Below are 22,706 nucleotides of genomic sequence, written 5' to 3'. Positions count from 1 at the left end.
ATTATATAAATTACAGTGTTAATTTAATGCATTTTTTTTTAATGTTTTACACTTTAAATGATGTAATCTAAGTTGCAGAAAGTTCTATATGTCACAGCTGGCTGAACCCAGTCTCGCCCCTAATGTGTGTATGTCACACTCAGTGGAACAGAGACACGGCGAGTTTCTACCTAATCAGCACAGGAAGACACTAAAGCTTATCTGTCATCGCTGTCATTGAGCTCATTCAAAATCCCTGGGAAAAAACACAGTTTGCACTTTGTTATTTCACTAAGTTCACTGATAAACAATGAAACCTTTTAGGCTCAGCAGCTGTGAAAGAATCAGAATCATAAAGCCGGACGAGCAGGTGAGAGTCGCGGTATCAGGAGGTTCATCAGATAACATTCAGAACAAGTTTTGTCGAAGCATCATGTACGGGAAACTTCTGTGACACATCAAATTAGAAACAGTAACCATGTTGCCCGCATGTTTTTATTAGTAGATAGCTGACAACGGCTCAAGATTGGATGATAAATTTAAGATCCCTGTGAAGAAGTAGGACTGTTATGTAAAAAAAAAAAGGCATCAGTGTAGGAGGAGACACACAGAATCCATTAGTGTCTGACCTTCAACAGAGAACATTTCTGTGCATCATGACTGCTGTCCCAGGTCCCTTTCTTCTATTTTTAACACCTTTTCGTTACATCACAACCTGGTGTCAAGTTGTCCAGGGATGATGATGTCATCGGGGTAACTGGCCGCTCTGGAAGGATGATACCAGGATCTGTTGTGTCCTTTAGAAGTGCTCTACCTAAAGATGATGAATGATTACGTCAAGGGAACACACACACAAACAAGTCTCAGTATTTTTGCTCTTACATCATTCACTTTATTTGCTCATTGTTTGGGGTCACACAGACTCAAAGCTACAAATTGGAATTGCCAATTTAAATGAAGGTAATAAAAATTTGAGCAAAATTATGGTTAACGTTTCTCTCTACAGTAGCAGCCCACACACTGACCTCTGATGTCACATTATACCTTTCATTGGCATTTCACTGTGCACCTGGTACGGACATTTCTAAACCAGGTGCTGCTTTACCACGGCCTCTTGAGACTGATACTTTTACATGTTCACTTTAACAAGTAAGTTAGACACCACCTCCCACTGTGCTCCATCTCCTCTGTAACTGAGGGCTCAGCTTACCAGAAACACAATCCACTGCTACCTCCAAACCTCGACTTTAAATCAATCCCTTATAATCCTGCTTCATCGTCCTCTCTCCTGTTGAGTTATGTATCAAATTTGTGTCTGAGAGTAGTACCTCGATCTGCCTTCGACAGCGGGAAGGTGAGTGGCAGATGGGGGGTCTAATGGAAGAGGGCGTCTGTTTTCTTCAGGTGAAGTTAAGGTCATCAAACCACAACCACAGCTCAGACAAACTTTGGTTTCATCTGCAACAAAGCCAGCAGTGTTTAAAACTCTAAACAATGACCATTATTATCAAGCTGTGAAAGTGAGAAGGTGTGTGAAATCTTTTAATCTGAAAATCTGGTGACAGAGCGATGTTTGTACGATTAGCCAAGAGTAGTACGCAATCTTTTGAATCGCAATTACTGTCAGCCAGATAGGCGAAATAAATTTTGGAGCTAAGAATTGCAGTAAACATGGGCAAAGAGAGACCTGAAAAGATTAAATTAAGTCACAAAAATGTTTTTTCCTCATTTTTCCCAATAGCATCTAGGCATTCAAATAGTTTTCCATGTTTTTGAGCTGTATGTTTCCGAAATATTTGCCTCCATCTCTGTAAAATGAGGGATTTGGTGCTCACAGCAGTAAAAATGTCTATCATCGCTATAGGGACTATTCGTTTTGTTGCCTATATGTGGTTTAAACTCCTGTGTCTGTTAGATATGAAGGTAGAGCTAGCAGGCAATTAGCTTAGCTTAACAAAATGCCTGTTTCAGATATGAGAACTTTCCCCTTTAACACATATATAGGTACAAAACTCTAAGTGTAAAAATGAGACCAGAAAGAAGTACTTCTGACTGTTAGCTAGCTAGCTTAGCTAGTTGTTTCCCCCTTGATTCCAACAGGCTGGTGGCCTGCTCTGAATTTAGTATGCAGTCATACAGGTATCATTACTTTCATCCAACACTTGGTGAGACAGGGAATAATAAGTAAGTATTTACCAAAAACTAAAGGTTGCTTGGAGCAGTGTTAGTATTTTGTTTTGTTTGTTCCAGGACACTACACCATTTCTGGAAACCTAACTGTGATGTTGTGATGTTAAACAGATGAATGTCAAGTACAAAAGGTCTCAGTCTCTTTCGCTGTAGTATTGCCAAACAGACAGAAGATCATTTGAGCCAGACTGGACCAGCTTATGGGCTCCTGAGGTAGAGGTTCTTGCTAGAATATTCTGAAAGGAACTCACCAGAAGGCTGTTCTCTATCTATATAGATAGCGGGCAGATGGAACTAGGCTGTCGCTTTGCTAAAGTTAGCTATGCAATTAGTTCACACACTAATTAGCTGTGAGAGGAGCAGAGGCACACCAGATTTCCCCAGAGTGTAAAACCCGCTTCCCAGCCCAAAATAAGAGTAAATGAGGTCCTGGCAGCCGCAGCAGCATGAGATATCCACAAAGACGAAAAAAGGAAAACATGGCTGTTCTTATGAAACCAAAAGGTTTATTAAACAGCTGATGTAAGTTTGGTTTAGTTCTGGGAAATGGGAATATCTTTGTGGTGTGGAAAGGACAAACATTTCACATTGCATAATCTGATAACTTTCTCCATTTATAACAAATAAAACTAAACAAAAGAACAGTCCTAGTTTGACCTTCTTAAATTTATTCCCTCTGCAACTGATGAAAAGTGGTAGTACATTGACATTTTCACTCCAAAGAAAAAGCGTGGAACTTTTTTAGCATGGATATTATCATCACATTCTTCTTTCTGGTGAAAACTGGGTGCCTATATTACCCACAATGCAACTCCATTGCCCACAGTTCAGTTGAAGATTTGGGCAAGTTATGCTAGTAGCGGCTAATGGAGCATCAAGTTGCTAGCTTCAAGCCGAGATTAGGAGTCACTACGAAGGTCTGATAAGAGCAGTTCTTTATAACTTAACAGCCTTGCCAACAACTTGTAGTCTTTAACCCCAACCGATGGTAACTCAAGTGACATCACTCACTCAATTATCGCACTTTCTTAAAGGGCCAGTTCGCCGATTTTCAACCTCAGTCCTATAATGCTGTTATGGGGGGCTAATGCCGTCATGGTAGGAAAAAATTCTTTGTGACTTTGGAGGACGTTAACCACTTCTCCAGTGGGCCCTGGAAAACTTCTGCCAGACTACATGTCATCTGGCGGAGGCCAGAGAGCTTGCAACTACACTTCCTCACTCTAGGACACCCGCCTCCGATGTCATGTCTCGTTCAAAATCGTCAGGTTTGAAATGTAGACTGCAGACCTGAAGATTTCTGGTTCTGTACCGCTCTGAGCCATTGCCTGCAGCGATCAATGTCCTTGACTGGAAAACGGTAGTATTTCACTCCAACGTCTCTTGTTAGGCCGTTCCTTTCAGAGGGAGGTGGCGCAATGCATGCTGGGTGTTGTAGGAATGTAGAATGGGTGAAATCATGAGCTGTTTGAACAACTTTCTCCACAGCTATGGCACCAATTTTAAATATTATTGCTTCTATCAATTACAGAGAACACCAGCTTTGACTGACAGTGGCTTTTTCCAGGGGCGAGTTGCTCCTTTAAGACAGCTTTTCTCACATTTGCAGTATTACTACCAAAACCTTAAACAAAGGATTGTGGGTGGTCATAGCAAAAAATATTGAGGACTATTATTGAAGACAAACAGTTTATGTCAAAATGTATTTTAAGTTTGTCAAGTTGCCATAACAAGCACAAATAAATCTACAGTGTACTTTAAATGGCATTGTATGACTCTTATTATTATTTCGACCTAGAGTAGCTAAGTCTCTCTCATGGGCAGCATGAGCATCTTTCCTTAACTTCCCATGGATAAAATGTGGTTTCACTTTAGGCCCGGGGAGAACCACATTCCCACACGCTCGTATTTGTTAGTACTGCTTGCCAAGCGTAGCACTTCATCTGAAAGGAAAAATAATGTCTGATGAGTGTTGCTTCAATCTGTGTGTACTGAGGTGAGACTGCAAGGCCAAGAATGTGGAGGGGATGTAAAACAATTAAAGCTCTGTTAAGGCAGTGCAGCGCTGGCAGCCATCTGACATCAGGTGCAACAGTCACCAAACAATGGAGCGCTCTGGGCTGGTGGGAAGATAAATGTCTTATGTATCAAGAAACAGGGCCAGATGCTGCACTTGACTGACACTGTGGACACATTACACATTCATAATGGAGAGGAGTCATGAGAAGGTCAGATGCATTCCACCTTACACTGTGTTCCAAATTATTATGCAAATTATATTTTTCTCAGATTTTCCTAAATAGTCGATGCAAATGACAGTCAGCATAATTTTCAAGTCATCAACCGTTAGTTTAATGAATTCAAATGTTATTGAACAAACCTCCCAATGATAACAGTATTTTTCAAAAATAAAAAACTTAAAATGCACTGTTCCAAATTATTACGCACGACAGAGTTTTATAACATTTTACAGGTTGTTATGAACTGAAAATGCTCATCTTTTGAATCTGCAGCATTAGGAGGTCATATTTACTGAAATCAAAAGCTATTTCAATCAAAAACATCTTAACAGGTCAAGTTACATTTTAACATAGGACCCCTTATTTGATAGCAGCTTCATAATTCTTGCATCCATTGACCCACCCTCATAGATCTTTTGCTTGAGGATGCTCCAAAGGTTCTCAATAGGGTTGCGGTCAGGGGAGGATGGGGGCCACACCATGAGTTTCTCTCCTTTTATGCCCATAGCAGCCAATGATGCAGAGGTATTCCTTGCAGCATGAGATGGTACATTGTCATGCATGAAGATGATTTTGTTACGGAAAGCACGGTTCTTCTTTTTGTACCATGGAAGAAAGTGGTCAGTCAGAAACTCCACATACTTTACAGAGGTCATTTTCACACCTTCAGGGACCCTAAAGGGGCCGACCAGCTCTCTCCCCATGATTCCGGCCCAAAACATGACTCCGCCACCTCCTTGCTGACGTCGCAGCCTTGTTGGGACATGGTGGCTGTCCACCAACCATCCACTACTCCATCCATCTGGACCATCCAGGGTTGCACGGCACTCATCAGTGAACAAGACTGTTTGAAAATTAGTCTTCATGTATTTCTGGGCCCACTGCAGCCGTTTCTGCTTGTGAGCATTGTTTAGGGGTGGCCAAATAGAAGGTTTACGCATAACTGCAAGCCTCTGGAGGATCCTACACCTTGATGTTCGTGGGAATCCAGAGGCACCAGCAGCTTCAAATATCTGTTTGCTACTTTGTAATGGCATTTTAGCAGCTGCTCTCTTAATCCGATGTTTTTGTCTGGCAGAAACCTTCCTCATTGTGCCTTTATTTGCACGAACCCGTGTGTGCTCTGAATCAGCCACAAATCTCTTAACAGTACGATGATCACGCTTAAGTTTTCGTGAAATATCTAAGGTTTTCATACCTTGTCCAAGGCATTGAACTATTTCACGCTTTTCGGCAGCAGAGAGATCCTTTTTCTTTCCCATATTGCTTGGAAATGGTCATCTGCTTAATAATGTGGAACGCCCTTCTTAAGTAGTTTTTCCTTAATTGGGCTCACCTGGCAAACTAATTATCACAGGTGTCTGAGATTGATTTCAGTGATCCAAAGAGCCCTGCGACACAATACCATCCATGAGTTTAATTGAAAAACAAAAAATTTAATCTTTATGACACTTAAATACAATTTGCGTAATAATTTGGAACGCGGTGTAAATTACATGCTTTTAAGTTGATAGGATAGTCCTTATCTTCGAAGGTCTTTGACCAAGATCACTACTGTTTGCACTGTATTTGTTGGCCTCGTCCGCTGATCTGAGACACTTTACAGGCTTAAGTTATGTTAATACTACAATAGCATACCAATATGATGAAACATTTTACTTTCTTTCAACCAATGGGCCAATAGGATCATAAATCGACTGTTTTCCATGTTCTGTTCTTGTTCTTCCAGACGTATCTGAAGGGAAATATTTAAACTTCCCGTCTGACAACTGTAGTTTCATAAGAGTTGGGTTTCAGACAAAACCACACAGCAGACCTCTCATTGTTGTTTCTCTGGTAGTGGAGAAGAAATTCTCTGGCATGAAATGAAAGCGGGGAAGGTCTCGTTGGATCATTAGCTATTCATGCACTTGTGCTCCCCTGGAGGGATGGGATCAGGAATCCCACCCGTTTACCAGAAAGAGGCAATGTCTCAAGGAACATGATCCACGTCTGAGAGCTCGGGGTGGAGTGCAGCTTAACTGTTTTTCTTTCACTTTTCTTTTTTAAACTAAATCTTTCTTTACTACAATGCTTTTCAACATTTCAAAGGCATTAACCTTTTGTTTTTAGGGATTTAACTGTCACTCAAATTCAGGAGGACTGACATTTAAAAGAAACTGTAAATGACAGTTTGAATAGAAATACCGCTCAAACATGCTTTGAGGTAAAATTGGCTCCTTTCTGAAGGACAGCTTGTTTTTGTTACATCACTTTCATCACAAAGATTTCTCAAAGGGCTTCACGCTGCATAGTCATCACACTGTGGATAGGGGAGACCAGCAACACTTGCTCTTGGGACACGAGACGTTGTGTAAAGGTTGTCACATACAAACAGCAGGTCATGGGGGTCATGTTTGTATGAGAGAGAAACACATGATACAAAACAAGGCTGAAGTCAGTCTGAAGGCCAGGGAAGAGACTGAGAAGATCTTGCAGGTCTGCTTTATAGCCTCCTGAGCTCAGCCTGCTCAGGTGTGCTGCATCCTTGACAAGGTCGAGCAAAGAGGAGGGATTTAAGAGGTGGAAAGGCCAACTCTGCGGCTGTCACGTGACATTGACAGTGGACACTTTTGCTTTTATTTGGTATTATGTTTCAAGCAACCAGACACAGTAAATATTTGCTTTCCATTTATGTCTAATTTGCTAGTCTACAGCGGGTTTATCAGAGCTTCTTTTAATAGAAACTGCTGCTGGATACAGCCAGAAACAAAGCTGATAAGAGAGCTGAGAGTGAAAGAAAACAGTAGAGCTGAGGGAAGTGAAACCAAAACAACACGCTGAAAGCTGCTAAAATTCTAAATAAGGCCGAGGGAGACTGTAGAGTGGGGTTCATGTCTTTAGGTCAAGTTGGTTGGGTGGATATCCTACATATCTTCTCTGTGTCTCTTCAGCCTTTACCTTTTAAAGCTTCAACCATTGCCATCCATTAATTCCACAGTGAAACCACTGTCCCTCTTTAACCACAGGCCGATACCCGTTCCTGCACCCTTGACCATCCTGGCATGGACTCAACAACAACAACAACAATGCCCCCACAGAACCAGATGGAGAGCCATAAATCACCTACCCATGCACACCCAAGAGAGTCCATAAATAGTGTAACAGTCCTGCGGGTAAAGACATCGCGGCGAGCCCCTGGTCCCCACCCCCCCTCCACCGAGGGTCCTGAGGGCCGAGGCAGCATGTGAGCCCCCGGCCCATAACTCTCCCTTTCTCTCAGTGACACGGAGAACTTTTTATGGTCTCATTTGCTTGTGAGTAAATCATAGACGGGAAACACTGGCGTGCACTATTTCTTCAGTGATGATGGTGGTTTGCCTGGAAGAGCTGCGCTGAGGAAAAACAGATGTCTGGGTGGAGATGTGAGACAAAGGGAGACAGGGACGCGGAGGATGGGACAAAAGCTAGTTCAGAGTCATTGTTTTTAATGTTACGAGACAACGTTTCCGGCACAGGCGGGCAAAATAATCCCAGCCTGTCATAATAACTTTACAAAAACACCTTCAGGAGTCATACACTTCAATTTCAGACCAGACTTCATACACTTTTCAGGCTTTTTTGAGCTATTTTTCCACGATAATTTTCCATAATCTGCACCATAGCGCTGATCAATTACACCCAACATAATCCACATACAGATAGCAGACCATGAGAACTGATACATTTAATCCCTTCATTATTGTAAAAAGAGGGTTCAGGCATGCTCTTAGTGTGAGGGGTCAGGCGGTTGTAGCGAGTGTGTTTCTGTTAAACCCCCCTTGAGTGAGTTCTATTTTCCGAGGCACCTACGACACTCATCTGGACCACAACAATGCCCCCTTTCTCCTCCCCGCCTAACGCTTGGCTGGCTTCTCTGAATACGACCCAGAGCCAAATAATCCATACCCCTGAACCCCCCACACAGCGCTCGCTTACACAGAAACACACACACATGAATACACATGTTGGCACTTAAATGGTCACACGTGTTAAAGAGTCACAAGCACACACCTGCAGATCTAAGCTCCAGTAAACGCCTGCACACGATGGACGCACAGAACAGAGCAGATAAGACACTGAAGAAAAGGCAGACAATGCACAGAATACATGTGTGGACAACTTCTTTAAGAAGAGGGCAAATCAGAGGAATTAGAATGCAACACTGCCCCCTTGTGGAGGTTTAGAAGCATTACAAAAACGTCACTTTTTCTTATTTTAGTGGCGAAATTGAGTAATTTTGACCCGCATTGACTCATGTAGGGACACAGAATTCTTCAAGCTGAATAAGAAAACATAATATTCACATAAAGTAAATAGATGTTAATGTTATTCATTCACTGTTCCCACCATTTCTCTTCTAATACATCTACGACCAATCCAGAGAAAAACAGCCTCATGAATGTTCATTAATCACAACATTATTTTATCTGTGTGTTTCACTGAGAGCAGTTTATAATCTTTTGGACAAAATAAGGCCAACGGGGGCTCAGCGGTTAAATCGCATGTCCCATATACAGAGGCTCAGTCCTCAATGTGGCGGCCCTGTGTTCGACTCCCAACCTCGGCCTTTTGCTGCGTGTCATCCCCACTCTCTCTTCGCCTGTCCCTGACACTATCCACTGTCCTCTCGCTCTCTCTCTCTCTCTCTCTCTCTCTCTCTCTCTCTCAATAAAGGCATAAAAGGCCAAAACAGCTTTGTCAGGACAACCACTAATGTACAAGAGACTCAAGACATCCGTCTGATGTATAAATTAATTCATGATCATGCTCCACCACCACTTAAACAATGCCTGCCAATCTGCAGGAACAATACGAGGGAGACCAGGGCTTCAGCAAGAGGGGGCCTGTGTGGCTAAATTTAAGAAAACTGCCTTTGGACAGTCAGCATTTTCAGTTAGAGCAACGGAAAGGTGGAAGTCAATTCCCTCCCATATCAGAGGCTGCACAAGCCTAAGCAAACCAGTCATGTGACCACTGATTTTAACCTTTGTATGGAACCGTCCTCCAACATGGAGAGCAGGAACGGTATATTTGCTATATATGTTGTTTTAATGTCATGCACTGTTTGTGAATTGTGTTATTTAGTATTGTTGCTGGTTGGACGTACTCAGATGCCAGCAGTGGCGTCACTCACACAACTCCTGTTTCTGTGTGATAAGCTGCATTCAGTGATCAGTCTAAAATAGCAACACATGACCATGGTCTCAGTGAGTGTATGGTCACTGTGAGGAGGGCAAACACACACTGTCTGCTGGACAGGATCCATGCCTCACATATCATCTTAACTTCAGTCTGCAGTGTGTGTTGGGACATCCTGGATGCTCTCTGTAAATAACCACATGAACAGGTAAGAAACTAGTCAACTCATTTTATGTTTATAGGCAGTTATATGTGTTTTATACAGTATAATAGTAGGTTTACTACTGTAGCAGTTTTCCCATTAACTTGCATTGTTGTGTCGTCTTGTGTCTATTATTACTAATAACTGAGTAGACCTGTCTTTTGCTTCTGCTTCCTTCTACCGTTCTCATTTATTGTTGTTTGTCTTATTTCGCTAAGCTGAAACTTTGATACCCTGAGGATCTTTTTTTTTTCAGTATGAAGCTTTTGCTTTTCCCTGCAGCACATTTAAAACTCGTCTGTTCTCCCTGGTGTCTTTGCGTTGCTCTAACATGCAACAAAACAACCCTGATCTTGTTCTTATGGCTTTTAAAAGTCTACAGCCGTTTTTACAATAATGTAATTGCAACCATTGAATTGATCGACTCCTCTTTTATATTCAAAACAAATCCGCTGCTGCTGTTCTCACACAGCTAATGTGTACAGCACTTCATTAACCTCTCAGACAGGGTGTAATCTTGCTGTCACACTGGCCTCCCTGCAGCATGTGGGTTTGTTTTGATAAGAAGGTGGTGAGGTCAATATTTCCACTGCTTATCTTCACAGCCATTTAAAGGGTAGACGCTCTTTAACATATATTTAAACATGTGGATTTTCTTCAGCGCTTCTTTAACTTTCACCCAAAAAAGGTAAGACTTATGTTAGAATTGACTGTGGACACAAGGGATAGGTCATTAATACTGTCTTTATATTTAATATTAATATTTCCTCTATCATCTTACACAAAGTAATAGAGAGGTTTTTTTCATTATTTTTTAGGCAGTAGCACACTTCATGCAAATTTAGGCAGATGGATAATATTTGAGCATCCTAAGAAGAGAAGCTCTGGCAGTACAACCAGTATATTTATATTGATTTATTTGCTTTACTTTTATGTTATTATTTTACTCTATTATTTTTTTAACTAAGTAAAATAATTTAAATACATTTCTCATTTATGTATCTGGATGTCTGGGATCTTTTTACTCATCTGTATAATACTTGAGGTCTCTTGAATGTATTTCAAAGTTAAATAAAGGTTATTTGATTGATATAACAATAGAACATATCCATGTCCATGAAATGAAATCTAAAAATAGATTTTACAATATTGTGTGTTTGTGTTGTAATCCTCAACCAACATTTACTAACTCTACTGCCAAACCTTAATCTTAATGACTATGTTTAACTCATTTACTGAACATCTTCGCTGGCTTAAACACTTCAGCCATATTCAGCCAGATCACAAACACTAAATGTAACTTATTTTTTTCCAGCTTCACTAAAATGCAGCTTAACTTTGTCTGTCTTCACTGGATGACACGCAGCTCTAGTATTTTCTCTCTGGGTGGAGCATCCTTTAGCCATCAGAGGGCATCATCTTACAATCATCGAGGCAAATATTGTACAGTACCCCCTCCCCAATACCAGTACTAACCTATGACCATGGAGATAAGCTACAACATAACTATGAGTGATGACTAGTTCTGCTGACTAATTCTGTAGGCCTCCATGGTTGGTGTAAATCATAAAATGTAAAAAAAAAAAAAAAAAAAATCATACCTATTTTTCTTAAAATTGCGATGTTTGTTGTGCTAAATGATCTTGTTAGGAGAAAGTTGCTAAGAGATGCAGCTGGAACTTCAAAAAAGATATATTTGTGTCCTGGATCTGTGTCCTTAAAATAGCCGTGTCTTAAACAGACTACTTACAGTAATTACTGAACACATTCACAAGAGCTCGGCCCAACCACACTGTGGGGTTTACATTATTAGATCAACAACCTGTGGGAAAGAGACACTAAGAGACAGAGGGGTCAAGAGAATACAAATGAGATTATATTGTGTGTGAGCGTCAAGGCCACCCACGTATGAGTTCAGCAGGATGGGGTTAATCTGTCTGCAGACGGCCGTGGTGTTGAGGAGGCTGGGAGGAGGGAAGAAACCACGTAATCTGATGTCCCGCCTGCCGCTCACATGAGCTGGCTGTGGTCTGGACTATGGGAGGGAGCTGCTCAGGATAGCTGCCCTAAATGGATTACAGGGCTGCACATGTCAGTGAAAGGGCACCTGGGCACGCACACACACACACACACACACACACACACACACACACATGAACGTTCACACAGACTGTACGCGCAGGTGCACAGGCGGGAGAGATTAGTTAGAAGTGAATTTTTCACCCCCTGCAGGGAGCTTAAACTCTTTACCAGAGAGAGACAAAGTGGAGTGGATGCATCTTTCACAGCTTTTTCTCTAAAGATTAGATTTCTTCCTATGACCTTTGACCTTTTACAGCAATTGGCTACCAGCTAAATGATTCCCTTTCTTTCAGGTAACTGTTTTGCTGAAGTCTGACTTGAGATTAAGGTGGCTGAGAACTGCTAGATCAAAAGGATGCAGTCAAAGAACGATGCAGAGCCTGAGGACCAGGTTCCAGACAACAGCAAGGTAGCCGCTCAGGAAATATCTGGCTTTGAGGTGACCGCCGACCGGCTCGAGCAGCTGATGAAGAGCATGGAGGTGCTGCTGTCGGACGTGGAGCAGCTACGGAGCCACTGCAGCCACCAGGCCACCGAGCTGATGCGGGCAGCAGTGGACCTGAGGCAGCAACAGGTTGACCTCAAGGAGAGCTACTCTGAGCTGTCCAGAGAGATGCAGGAGATCACGGATACAGTGGACGACCTGTTCAACACCAAGAGTGCCTTTGAAGCCAAAGAGAAGCAAGCGCAGAAGCTGAACCGGCAGCTCTGAGGGACAGAAAGCGTCAGACAGACTCGGGTTCTCGTTGAGGAGAAAACAAAAACAGCGGGGGGGGGGGTGGTTTTGGATTTGGAAGTGAGACATATTTGGATGTGATGAATAGGTTTGGAGGTTGGGTGAGACACTGAGGCTTTTGTGACTTTTAAACAATGCTTTGATAGGATTGCTGAATGAAATGATATAACCATTTTGTTTTGCTTGTAAGGTGTTATCTAAAAACTTTGTTCTGTAAAAAGGGCTTTTAAAAATGAATGATTCTGTCTTAGTTCAATAAATATAACACAAGGCGCACAACACTTTCTGCATTGCTTTTATGCTAGCAGTTCACCATTTTAGATTACATCACGCTTAGGGTAGGAAGCTCAAAGCCGTTTTTATGTTGCTGTGCTGTGTCTGTAAGTTTAAGTTGTATGAATAGCGAATCTGACAAATCATTTTACCATTTCCTGGTTGATTAGCAATTGAAACAAATTGAATAGTGAAAATCAGGAGGGATATCAGGCCATATTTCAAGATAAAACAAACATATTAGTTTGTCAGACAAAAGCTACTGTTAGCATTAAGCTACTTCGCAGCTTATATTTCTGTTGGCTAGAAAGAAGCTTAATGCTAACATTAACTTTTGATACTGTTGTATGATACAATAGAAAAGTTGTAAATTCCAACAAACTGTAACATTAGCAAGAAATAGGTGATTGCTAACATTAGCTGTTGTCTGATAGGTCAACTTACTAACGAGTTATCAAATATTTCGTTTTTACACCGTTCCTGTATTATCATTTATCACTTTCAAAATAAATGTTAGCATTAAGATTATTTCTAGCTAACACTATTATTAGCTAGTAATGGCTGGATACTAACATCAGCTGTTGTCTAATAGTAGCTAATGGGTTATCAAATAGCCTATTTTGTTTTTACAAATTTAAATCTGTTAAGACCTTTCCTACAGTATCATGTAACACTTTCAAAAGAAATGTTAGCATTAAGATTCTTTCTAGCTAACGGTAGTATTAGCTAGAAATGGCTGGATGCTAACATTAGCTGTTGTCTGATAGGCTAGTAACTAATGAGTTATCAAATACTTTGTTTTTACACCGTTTCTATCTTATCATATATCACTTTTAAAAGAAATGTTAGCATTAAGATTCTTTCTAGCTAACAGTAATATTCGCTAGTAATGGCTTTATGCTGACATTAGCTATTGCCTGATAGTGGCTAATGGGTTATCTAATATTTTCTTACAAATGTAAGTCCATTAACACCTTTCCTATGGTATCATATAACACTTTCAAAAGAAATGTTAGCATTAAAATTCTTTCTAGCTAACAGTAATATTCGCTAGTAATGGCTTAATGCTCACATTAGCTGATAGTAGCTAATGGGTTATCTAATATTTTCTTACAAATTTAAGGCCATTAACACCTTTCCTATGGTATCATATAACACTTTCAAAAAATTTTTTAGCATTAAGATTTTTTCTATCTAGCAGTATTAGCTAGTAATGGCTGGATGCTGGCATTAGCTGTTTTCTGATAGTAGCTAATGGGTTATCAAGTCACAATTCAAAGTCTTTCCTTTTGAAAATTGTCAATAAAACAATATTATTTTGGTAAAACTAGAACTTTATCAGCTTAACAGGGGTACAATGTGTTACATAGCTTTTATGCTAGCCACGCAACAATGTCATCAATCAAGAAAAAAGGGTACATTAGCATAAAATGGCTACAATGCATTGATTTGATGCTAGCAATGCAACTATATTATTGTTTTAGTAAAATTTGAACTTTATGTAACGGGTAAAATTCGTTGCATTGCTTTTATACTAGATTGCCATGTGCTGCTGTTTTTAATGAGATGTCAACAAATGATTGACTGTCACATCTGCTATCATCACGTTTGTTTCCCTGCCCACCCACCAACAAACACACAAGGTTTTCATGTTGACAGCGAAGAGTAAAGTATACAGTACGTTTTACCTCCAGCTTCTTTTTTGCTGATGTTCTGGCACAGGAATGCTGCGCTTCGCTGATTGCAGTTGGTACATCTTCCATATTCTCTTTCCATCCAGGCCACACTCTTCTGTGGTTTTTCTCTAAAATACATAAATAGATCTTAAAGCGATGTTTACCTCCCGCCAGCTCCTCTGCTGTGACTTATTGGTCTGTATTTAGTGGTTATGGGAAGTGTGAAAAGGACATTCAGTGGCGTGCAACGAGAAAAAATCAATCAACGGGAGACTCAAGGATCTTTTTCACTCTCTGTGTCATTTGAGTGGGTTTCTTGTGTAGTTTGTTGCTTTAACTATTTATATGTGTGATCAATGGAATAAATGATTGTGTAACATCTTCTTCTCTTGTGTCTGTATTGGAGCAAACAATGATTTTACTTAATTGTTGCACAGAAACCACATTTTTGGTTTTGAACATTCTTTAACTAAATCACAGTTGCTAATAAAAAGCATGAACACAGAAGTACAGCATTGCCTGAGGGTCTTCACAGATGATATATGGCTCTAAATAGAAGCTTATATTCAGCGTAAAAAAAGATGGGTTGGGTAAAAAAGACGCAGTTTCTCTGTGAGGTTGAAACCTGACACTTTATGGGCTGTGGTCTGTTCGAGCTGAGAGGGTGAGGAGATAGAAAGCTGGGTGTCAGTGCCTACCTTCACTTCTTAGGTGCATGTCCCACTGGACTGCTGGACTGTCTGGGAACTTTCACTTCAAGAAGGTAAGACAAACAGGATCTGACAACATTTTTATGAGCTATTTAATCCATCCAGGTGAAACACTTGCATGTATTATACCTTATTAGATAAATCAAGGAATTTAGGAATCATTTAAGTGATCATTTTAGGCTCAGTATTCATAAAAAATGGAAGCAAATTTGACTTATTTAGTTGCTTTTCTTATCAATAGTTGTGCTGTAACCTCGTGATCATGAAGATCCTGCAAATCCTGGGTCTCCTGCAGCTGGTGGCTGTACCTGCTTTCACTGTGAGTCTCACTTTTAACAATATTAATATAACTGTCTGTTTGAGTGCCCATGTCAGTAAGAAGTACTGTAACACACATGAAATTGAAAAGTACAGCATGTCCAAAATCTCAGCACACAAAAAAAGCTGTGATGTTTCTAACACATGTGCCCACAGTGATGCTGTTTATATGTCACAGAACGGAGACGGTTTGTGGCCAAATGTTCCAGCGTCTATTTCTGTGTCTGTAGCATGCTCTTAGTGTGTGGTGGTGGTTGGTGGTGGGTTATGATATGGTGTGTGAGAGCACTGCGTGTTCCAGAGGCAGAGTGAGTGGGAGTTTTACGTATTTTTTTTGTGTGTTTGTTTGTTGGTTTTCAGCTTGTACAGCCAAGCCATGACTACTGGGGAGAGTTTGGAGCTTATGGGCCCTGCAGCCGCACCTGTGGTACAGGAGTGTCAGTGAGGAGCAGGAAATGTATCACCTCGAGGTAGGAAATAGACACATATGCTTTTAATCATCTTTTTAAGAATCTTTGATGTTACCTTGTTATCTTGCACTGCCTATTTAAATGTGGACACTAACAATAAAACCAGATGCATTTGACAATTAAAGATATTTAGATTGCACATTCTTTCCTTCCTCTTGCAGGACAGATGGAGGTCATAACTGCATAGGTTCCTCCAAAACCTATCGAACCTGTAACACACAGGTAATCAACCGCAAACTGTTTTTATTATACCTTTTTATAAAATACATCCACCCCTAATCTGCACAAATGTATCCTGCCCATAATCCCACTTAATTGCTTAACTGCAGGCTTGCCCAGTTGGATCCAGGGACTTCAGGGAGGAGCAGTGCGCCCAGTTTGACAGAACGGACTTCCAGAGTAAACACCACACATGGGTGCCTTATTATGGAGGTATAAGACCTATTATATAATCTACTTGAGTTTAGGCGAGATAATACTTTCTTTGTGTTTTATTTTAACCTCCATGGATTACGAGAGGTGTAGGTGTCTACTAAGTTAAAGTAAGTTTGTCAACACTATTACCGATTTCTTGTGGCTCTATCTATTTATAGCATCCAATCCATGTGAGTTACAATGTGTCCCAAGAGGAGCGAACTTTTTCTACAGACACAGACCTGCAGTGGTTGATGGGACACCGTGCTATGTGGGCCGCACTGATATCTGTGTGGACGGCGTCTGCAGGGTGGGAACAAAACAAAATAAAAAACCTTTCAGATCTCTGTATTTAACTGTAGATCTTTAGAAAATCACTGTCTACTTTTCTTGAGGCCCTTTTGAGAGCTCTACTGGTTTATTTAAATATTGATGAAACTCCAACTTCACAACGCTTTTATTTTGAAATTAAAAATAATCTCCCTTCATACCAGATCCTCGTCCACGGAGAGTTTATGGGCTTGGATGAAGACACTAATTCCGTCCACTCTGCTGCTCCTGTTGTTGTCGCTCCTCACCCGAGGGACACGTTCTCATACCACTACAAAACTGGTGTCTTTGGGGAGTGCTCTGCTGCATGCGGTGGAGGCATGCAGTATCGCAGCGTGCAGTGTTGGATTCAGGACCCATCAAACCCCCGTGTGGTGGAGGAGTCTTACTGCATTACCCAGCGCCTGCAGAGGCCACACATCCAGCAGGCCTGCAACATGCACGCCTGTGCTGCCGAGTACAGCGTCTCCAGCTTCAGCGTGGTTTGTACCTCAAAGACGACAACATTTCGTACAGTTTTACCGTTATAAAAACAGGCAATGGTATGGATAGAAGTAAAAAACCTAATAAAAATAGACATATAGTAAATGTATCCATTAAAGCACAGTGGAAAATGCAACATAAGTGTGCCAATAAATGTCTATTGCTGCGGATTTTCAAACCGGGCTAGAAAGACAAACAGCAATGTCAATTGAAATTGTAATTGTTTAGTTGTAGGACTGACAAATATGGAATATCTTTTTGCACATGATGTCCAGTGCTCAGTGACTTGTGGGGAAGGCCAGCAGACTCGGGAGGTTTACTGTGTGGGCTCAAGAGGTGAACGTCTTCCTGACAGTTCCTGTAGTGGAGTGGCGAGACCTCAATCTGTCCAGGCCTGCCGCAGACCTGCCTGCCACACACACATCACCTGGCATGTGACCGACTACGGACTGGTAGGTGTAACAAAGTCACAACAGCAACTTTTATCTCTCATTTATCTCTACATGATTCACCCTCTCCTGTCTTGTCTCTGCAGTGCTCTCGAAGCTGCGGCGGTGGTGTGAGGGAACGGAGAGTGGGCTGTTTTGATACAGATTTGAACCCCTACCCAGAGGCCCGCTGTGGAACAGCCAGCAGACCTATCTCTGTGGAGTCGTGCAACTCACAGGCCTGCCCCGGAGCACAACGTGAGCCTTATCTGAACACACTCACCACACAAGTTTTTAATTTGTGCCTTTTTTGTGTTTATTAAACTATTAACTTTCTCTTTAGTGGTCCCAAGTGTGCAGGACCCAAGGGCACATGAAAGCAGCATGAGAGGATTTGTGCCCCATGTTCCAGGAGAACCTTATGGTATGTAAAGCATGTGGGGGTTTCTTATATGTATCAAGAGCAGGAGTAAAGATGTACTAAAACGATTATAAAAGAATATGCAACCCGTCTTTGAGCTCAGGTATTACTCAAAATATTTTCGTGAATGCATCCTCAGGCAGTAAATAAACTCTGCTCTTATTTTGTGATTGCTGCTGTCTAGACCATAATTGCGCTGCGATTGAAGGGTTTCTTTTAATACCTTACCACTGAGAGTCATATTTACATTCTGTTAAAATATCCAGCTAAACATAACTACGACTAAATTTAATCCTAACCTTCCAGAATAGGGTAAACACATATTTTTCCACCTATATAGCATGTACAGTCGCAGGATGCTTGGTTGACCATGTCTGTGTATGTGTTTACTTCCTATAGCTTCCAGGCCACATACAAACACTGTCTATGAGATTCACCCTGCTGTGACTGGTCCTTACTGTGCGCAGTCATCGTATGGCTGCTGTCCTGACGGCCACACCTCAGCCAGGGGGCCCTATAACGAGGGCTGCTCCCAAGATGACTGTGTCCGAACCAGGTAAGACTACTGCTTATGGATCTAGTTCTTTTAACAAATGTATGAGATGAACTGGCTTATTGGCTCAATGAAAAGTTTTCTCAACACTCTGAATATTCTTCTTTTCTTAGATACGGCTGTTGTTTGGATCAGGTGACTCCAGCTCAAGGATTTGGAAGGGTTGGGTGTCCTGAGTACCAGACACCTGTGGTAGGATTCACATACTAGAATTTGATACATAGGCTTTTACCAAGCAGGGAAGGATTCATGAAAGATGCTATTGAGCTGCATTATGGGAAGTTTAGGGTCCACAGCTTTTGGAGCTTGAGCCATATTTGTGGCACAAAAAATGTGAATATTTCTGCCTTAGCTGGAAACGTGTTGATCAGAATATCCTCTTTACCTCCTTTATACTGTATATCAGCTTAATTTTCCAGCTTTACAGGAAGAATTACAATCTCTCTCTTTTTGTCTGTCTCCCGTAACAGTACACACCAGCTCCTGTCCCTCCATCCACTGGTAACGTGTGCCTCCTTCCTCGTGATGAGGGCCCCTGTGATACCTGGATGGTCCGCTACTTCTATGACTCAGGCGCTGGCAAATGTACCGAGTTCTGGTTTGGAAGCTGCCAGGGCAATGGCAATAACTTTAGGTCTCTGGATGCATGCCAGAGAGAGTGCGGGAACATGGTGAGGCAGGCTGCACCTCACAGAGGGACCCCCAGGAGAGGGCCACCCAGGGGAGCCCAGAGGGCATAGGCATAACCACGTCTGCCTCTTTTGTCTCTGAATCATGAAAATAACACAGTGTCACCTCTATGAAGTTAATCATATATTTGTACACACATATTATGTTCATGCAGGACGACATGCACTAACATGTAATGAATAACTCATCACATACCTTTCATAGGAATTTACATTAAAAACGTTGTAGCCAGCCTCAAATTATAGCTGACAGGATCTCAGCTCATGGTTTTGGTCTTACGTCCTGATTTTATTATCTTTTTGAAATTGATGGTGTTTTGTTAGTGATGTTCAGTTTATTCATTTATGTTTTTGCCTTATAGGTCAAGACTAAAATAAAATCTTGTCAGTGTTATTGTCCAAGTTAATTAATAAACCTAACAAATAAATGTTCAGATTTCTGGAACCAAAAAAAGGGTGTGGTTTATCTTTGTCTGCATCAGCTCTTGAGTTTGCAGTTTATTTTACCGAACTGTTCTACACTTGAATTTACCAATCGTAAAATATATTTCAATGTAACAGACAGAAGCAGTGTAAACAATACTTCTTTGTACTTATTATGGTTATAATTGGTTGACTTATATTTACAGCAGAACTTACTGTATCTTTAATGTTTGGGAAACAGATAAGAAATAATGTATGATTAACCCTGTATTATCAATGCCAGACGTTTATTTTGAAACAGAAACTTTATTTTGAAGGCACTCCACTTTACACCGGAAAAACCTCATTCCATTTCCCTTAAGTATTTTTCATTTACCAGCTAGCATATCTTGCACGGGACAATTGAGAAGCTATAAAAACGACTTGTTTGCGTTTTTTATCCCCAATAAATAGACAGGGCTTGTCGTCAACAAAAATATGGTAAGAGGGTTTTATTTTGTGTTTTTACAAGGTGAAAACTCGCAGTATTCTCCGTATTAGCTCACTTGAACCACCATAGCTAAGCTAACAAGCTACGATACCAACGATTACTAACGTTTACTAATGTTTACAACGATTGTTTTTCAAACATGTATTTTGACACCTGATTCAACGTTAACGCGTTTCTAGCGCATCACTGTCCGTTAACCCAAGAATGAATAAAGTAAGGGGCATTTTGGAAATTTTAGATTTAGACTAGCTCTAATGTTAGCGTCAAATTTCGGATCTTTTGCTAAATAACCAGCGTTTACCTCTTGTTTGATAAACTGTTGGAGGGTTGACGTCACACGTAGTTTATACTGAATTTAAGAGAGAATGCCAAAACTGCCTGTAATATTCAGTTAAGGTGTTGTGATATAAAGAGCTGACATTATTGTGCATTAAATACTATTAATCGTTTTACAGTCGCACACAATTTTGCTTGTCCAACCAACCAAGAGACCAGAGGGCCGCACATATGCTGACTATGAGTCAGTGAATGAATGTATGGAAGGTAAGTCTTCAGTTCATTCATAAAAGCTTTCACCAATAAATCACACTGCTGGTTTTCCCTTTGGTTTAAGAAGTGTAGCCAAAAACTATAAGCTGTGATTTCTTCCATTAGCTACACTAAATTATAATCTCAACAATATTCATCAAGTTAAGAACATTTATATATCATGATTGGAGCCCGACTGATACTGGATTTTTTGGGCCAATGCCGATTCCGATATTAGGGAGTAAAAAAAAATCCGATATCCTTATATCGGCCGATATGATACAAAAAAAGAGGTGCACTCTGCCAGCGAGAGGGACAGTCCTCATTTCCCATCATGCCTGCTGCTGAGTGCTGACTGAGTAGTTTGCTAGTTTATGTTCCAAAATGCAAATAATAAGATTTATTAGTGTTTGTAGTGTGTCCAGAACAATGTTTGTAATTGTAATTTTTGTGCTTATTTACAACTGTAACCACGAGTGAGGTGGCTGTTACATTTCTTGACTCCAACTGCTATTTTTTTTTTTACTAATAAATACAGTGCCCTCTGCTTGTTAGTAGATGTAATAACACTGTCTATCACTGGTCCAGGCATCTTTTTACATTTTTTAATCTGCAAAAAATCCTACACTAATATTTGAGTGTATCAGAGGATATATTCACCGATACCAATATATCTGCGATATGCCAATATTGCCCGATAAAATCGGCCAAACAATAAATCAGTTGGGCTCTAATAATGATTCTATTTAAAAGCATATGATTGTATTTCAGTCCAATTTTGGAAATGGTTTTGCCCATTTAGCATATTCTGCATCTCTTTTGTAGGGGTTTGCAAAATGTATGAAGAGCATCTTAAGAGGATGAATCCAAACAGTCCCTCCATCACTTACGACATTAGTCAGTTGTTTGACTTTATTGACGACTTGGCAGATCTGAGCTGTCTTGTGTAAGTATGATTTTACTGGTAAACACCAATGGATTTCAATGAAAACCAACCAATCTAAATCGTTCCCAGTAAACATATTGTAATTTTTATACAGGTACAGAGCCGACACACAAACATACCAACCATACAACAAAGACTGGATCAAGGAGAAGATTTATGTCTTGCTGCGGCGTCAGGCTCAGCAGGCAGCAAAGTAAAGGTGGCAGAGAGGAGTTGTCCTGCTATGCACACTTGAAAGGAGTTTATGCTGCACAACATTTCTACAGCAGCTTGAAGATCTGTGTATAAGGACAACAATGTCGGTTCGACAAAGGAAGGGTTTACATATTCTGTCCATTGGGAGAGGAGATGTTTGAAAAATTTGGGCTTTATATAGAAACAGAGTCATGTTCGAAATTTGTTACACTATGATGAGAGGGGGGCTAATTGCTGGGAGGACTAACTTATTGATGGAGAGGGATCCCTACTTGGAGAAATGCTTGCCAGGGTAGATAAAAACATTTTTTGTTTGTCATTTTTTAAATGCAGTTATCTCAGTTTCCTAATGTGATTTTTTTTTAATTTTTTTTAATAAATATCTTTACTGGGCAGTTTGATGTGAACATGCTGTGTAGTTGAATTGATTTGTTTTTGAATGATATAAATGTCTGCAGACTGACTAACACATTGATGTAACTGATCCCAGAACATTTAATTTGTCATATTTCATGTGTTATTTCTATCTTTACTGGAGCCTACCATCATGATGTAAATGGTGTTTTTGTAAACATATTTTTTTGCGTAGCATCTGATTTAAACTATCTTGGTTGCTGTTTTCCTTCATTTAAGCAAAATAAACATTTTTTTCTGACTGGTCTCCACTCTTGCATAATATTTGTTAGTAAAATGAGGAATACGTTTTCTTACTTCCCCAAATTGCTTGTTGACAAGCATGTTGTACATTTTATCCAGGTATTTTAAAAATC

The 22,706-nt window shown here is 40.6% G+C and overlaps 2 protein-coding genes across 2 annotated transcripts; both read left to right on the top strand.

Annotated features, from left to right (window-relative positions):
- The first annotated feature begins 15,510 nt into the window (after positions 1 to 15,510).
- paplnb (papilin b, proteoglycan-like sulfated glycoprotein) lies at positions 15,511 to 19,405 on the top strand. Its single transcript, XM_069657571.1, has 11 exons — positions 15,511 to 15,567; positions 15,927 to 16,036; positions 16,198 to 16,258; positions 16,366 to 16,452; positions 16,945 to 17,262; positions 17,539 to 17,715; positions 17,799 to 17,949; positions 18,035 to 18,115; positions 18,512 to 18,668; positions 18,779 to 18,857; positions 19,136 to 19,405. The coding sequence occupies exons 1-11, from the start codon at positions 15,511 to 15,513 to the stop codon at positions 19,403 to 19,405; spliced, it is 1,548 nt and encodes a 515-aa protein (XP_069513672.1).
- A 719-nt stretch (positions 19,406 to 20,124) lies between these two features.
- Positions 20,125 to 22,591, top strand: erh (ERH mRNA splicing and mitosis factor). The gene is made up of 4 exons (XM_069657313.1): positions 20,125 to 20,257; positions 20,723 to 20,810; positions 21,621 to 21,741; positions 21,836 to 22,591. Exons 1-4 carry the CDS (start codon positions 20,255 to 20,257, stop codon positions 21,936 to 21,938), a joined length of 315 nt encoding a protein of 104 aa, XP_069513414.1. The 5' UTR covers positions 20,125 to 20,254; the 3' UTR covers positions 21,939 to 22,591.
- Positions 22,592 to 22,706: the final 115 nt, after the last annotated feature.

Source organism: Semicossyphus pulcher, unplaced genomic scaffold (assembly GCF_022749685.1).
Source record: "Semicossyphus pulcher isolate SPU_LCO1_2020_fin unplaced genomic scaffold, fSemPul1.0.p SCAF_11, whole genome shotgun sequence".
NCBI classification, from domain to species: Eukaryota; Metazoa; Chordata; class Actinopteri; order Labriformes; family Labridae; genus Semicossyphus; species Semicossyphus pulcher.
The sequence above is the reverse complement of the archived record's forward strand: the minus strand, read 5'-3'. Positions and strand labels throughout refer to the sequence as shown.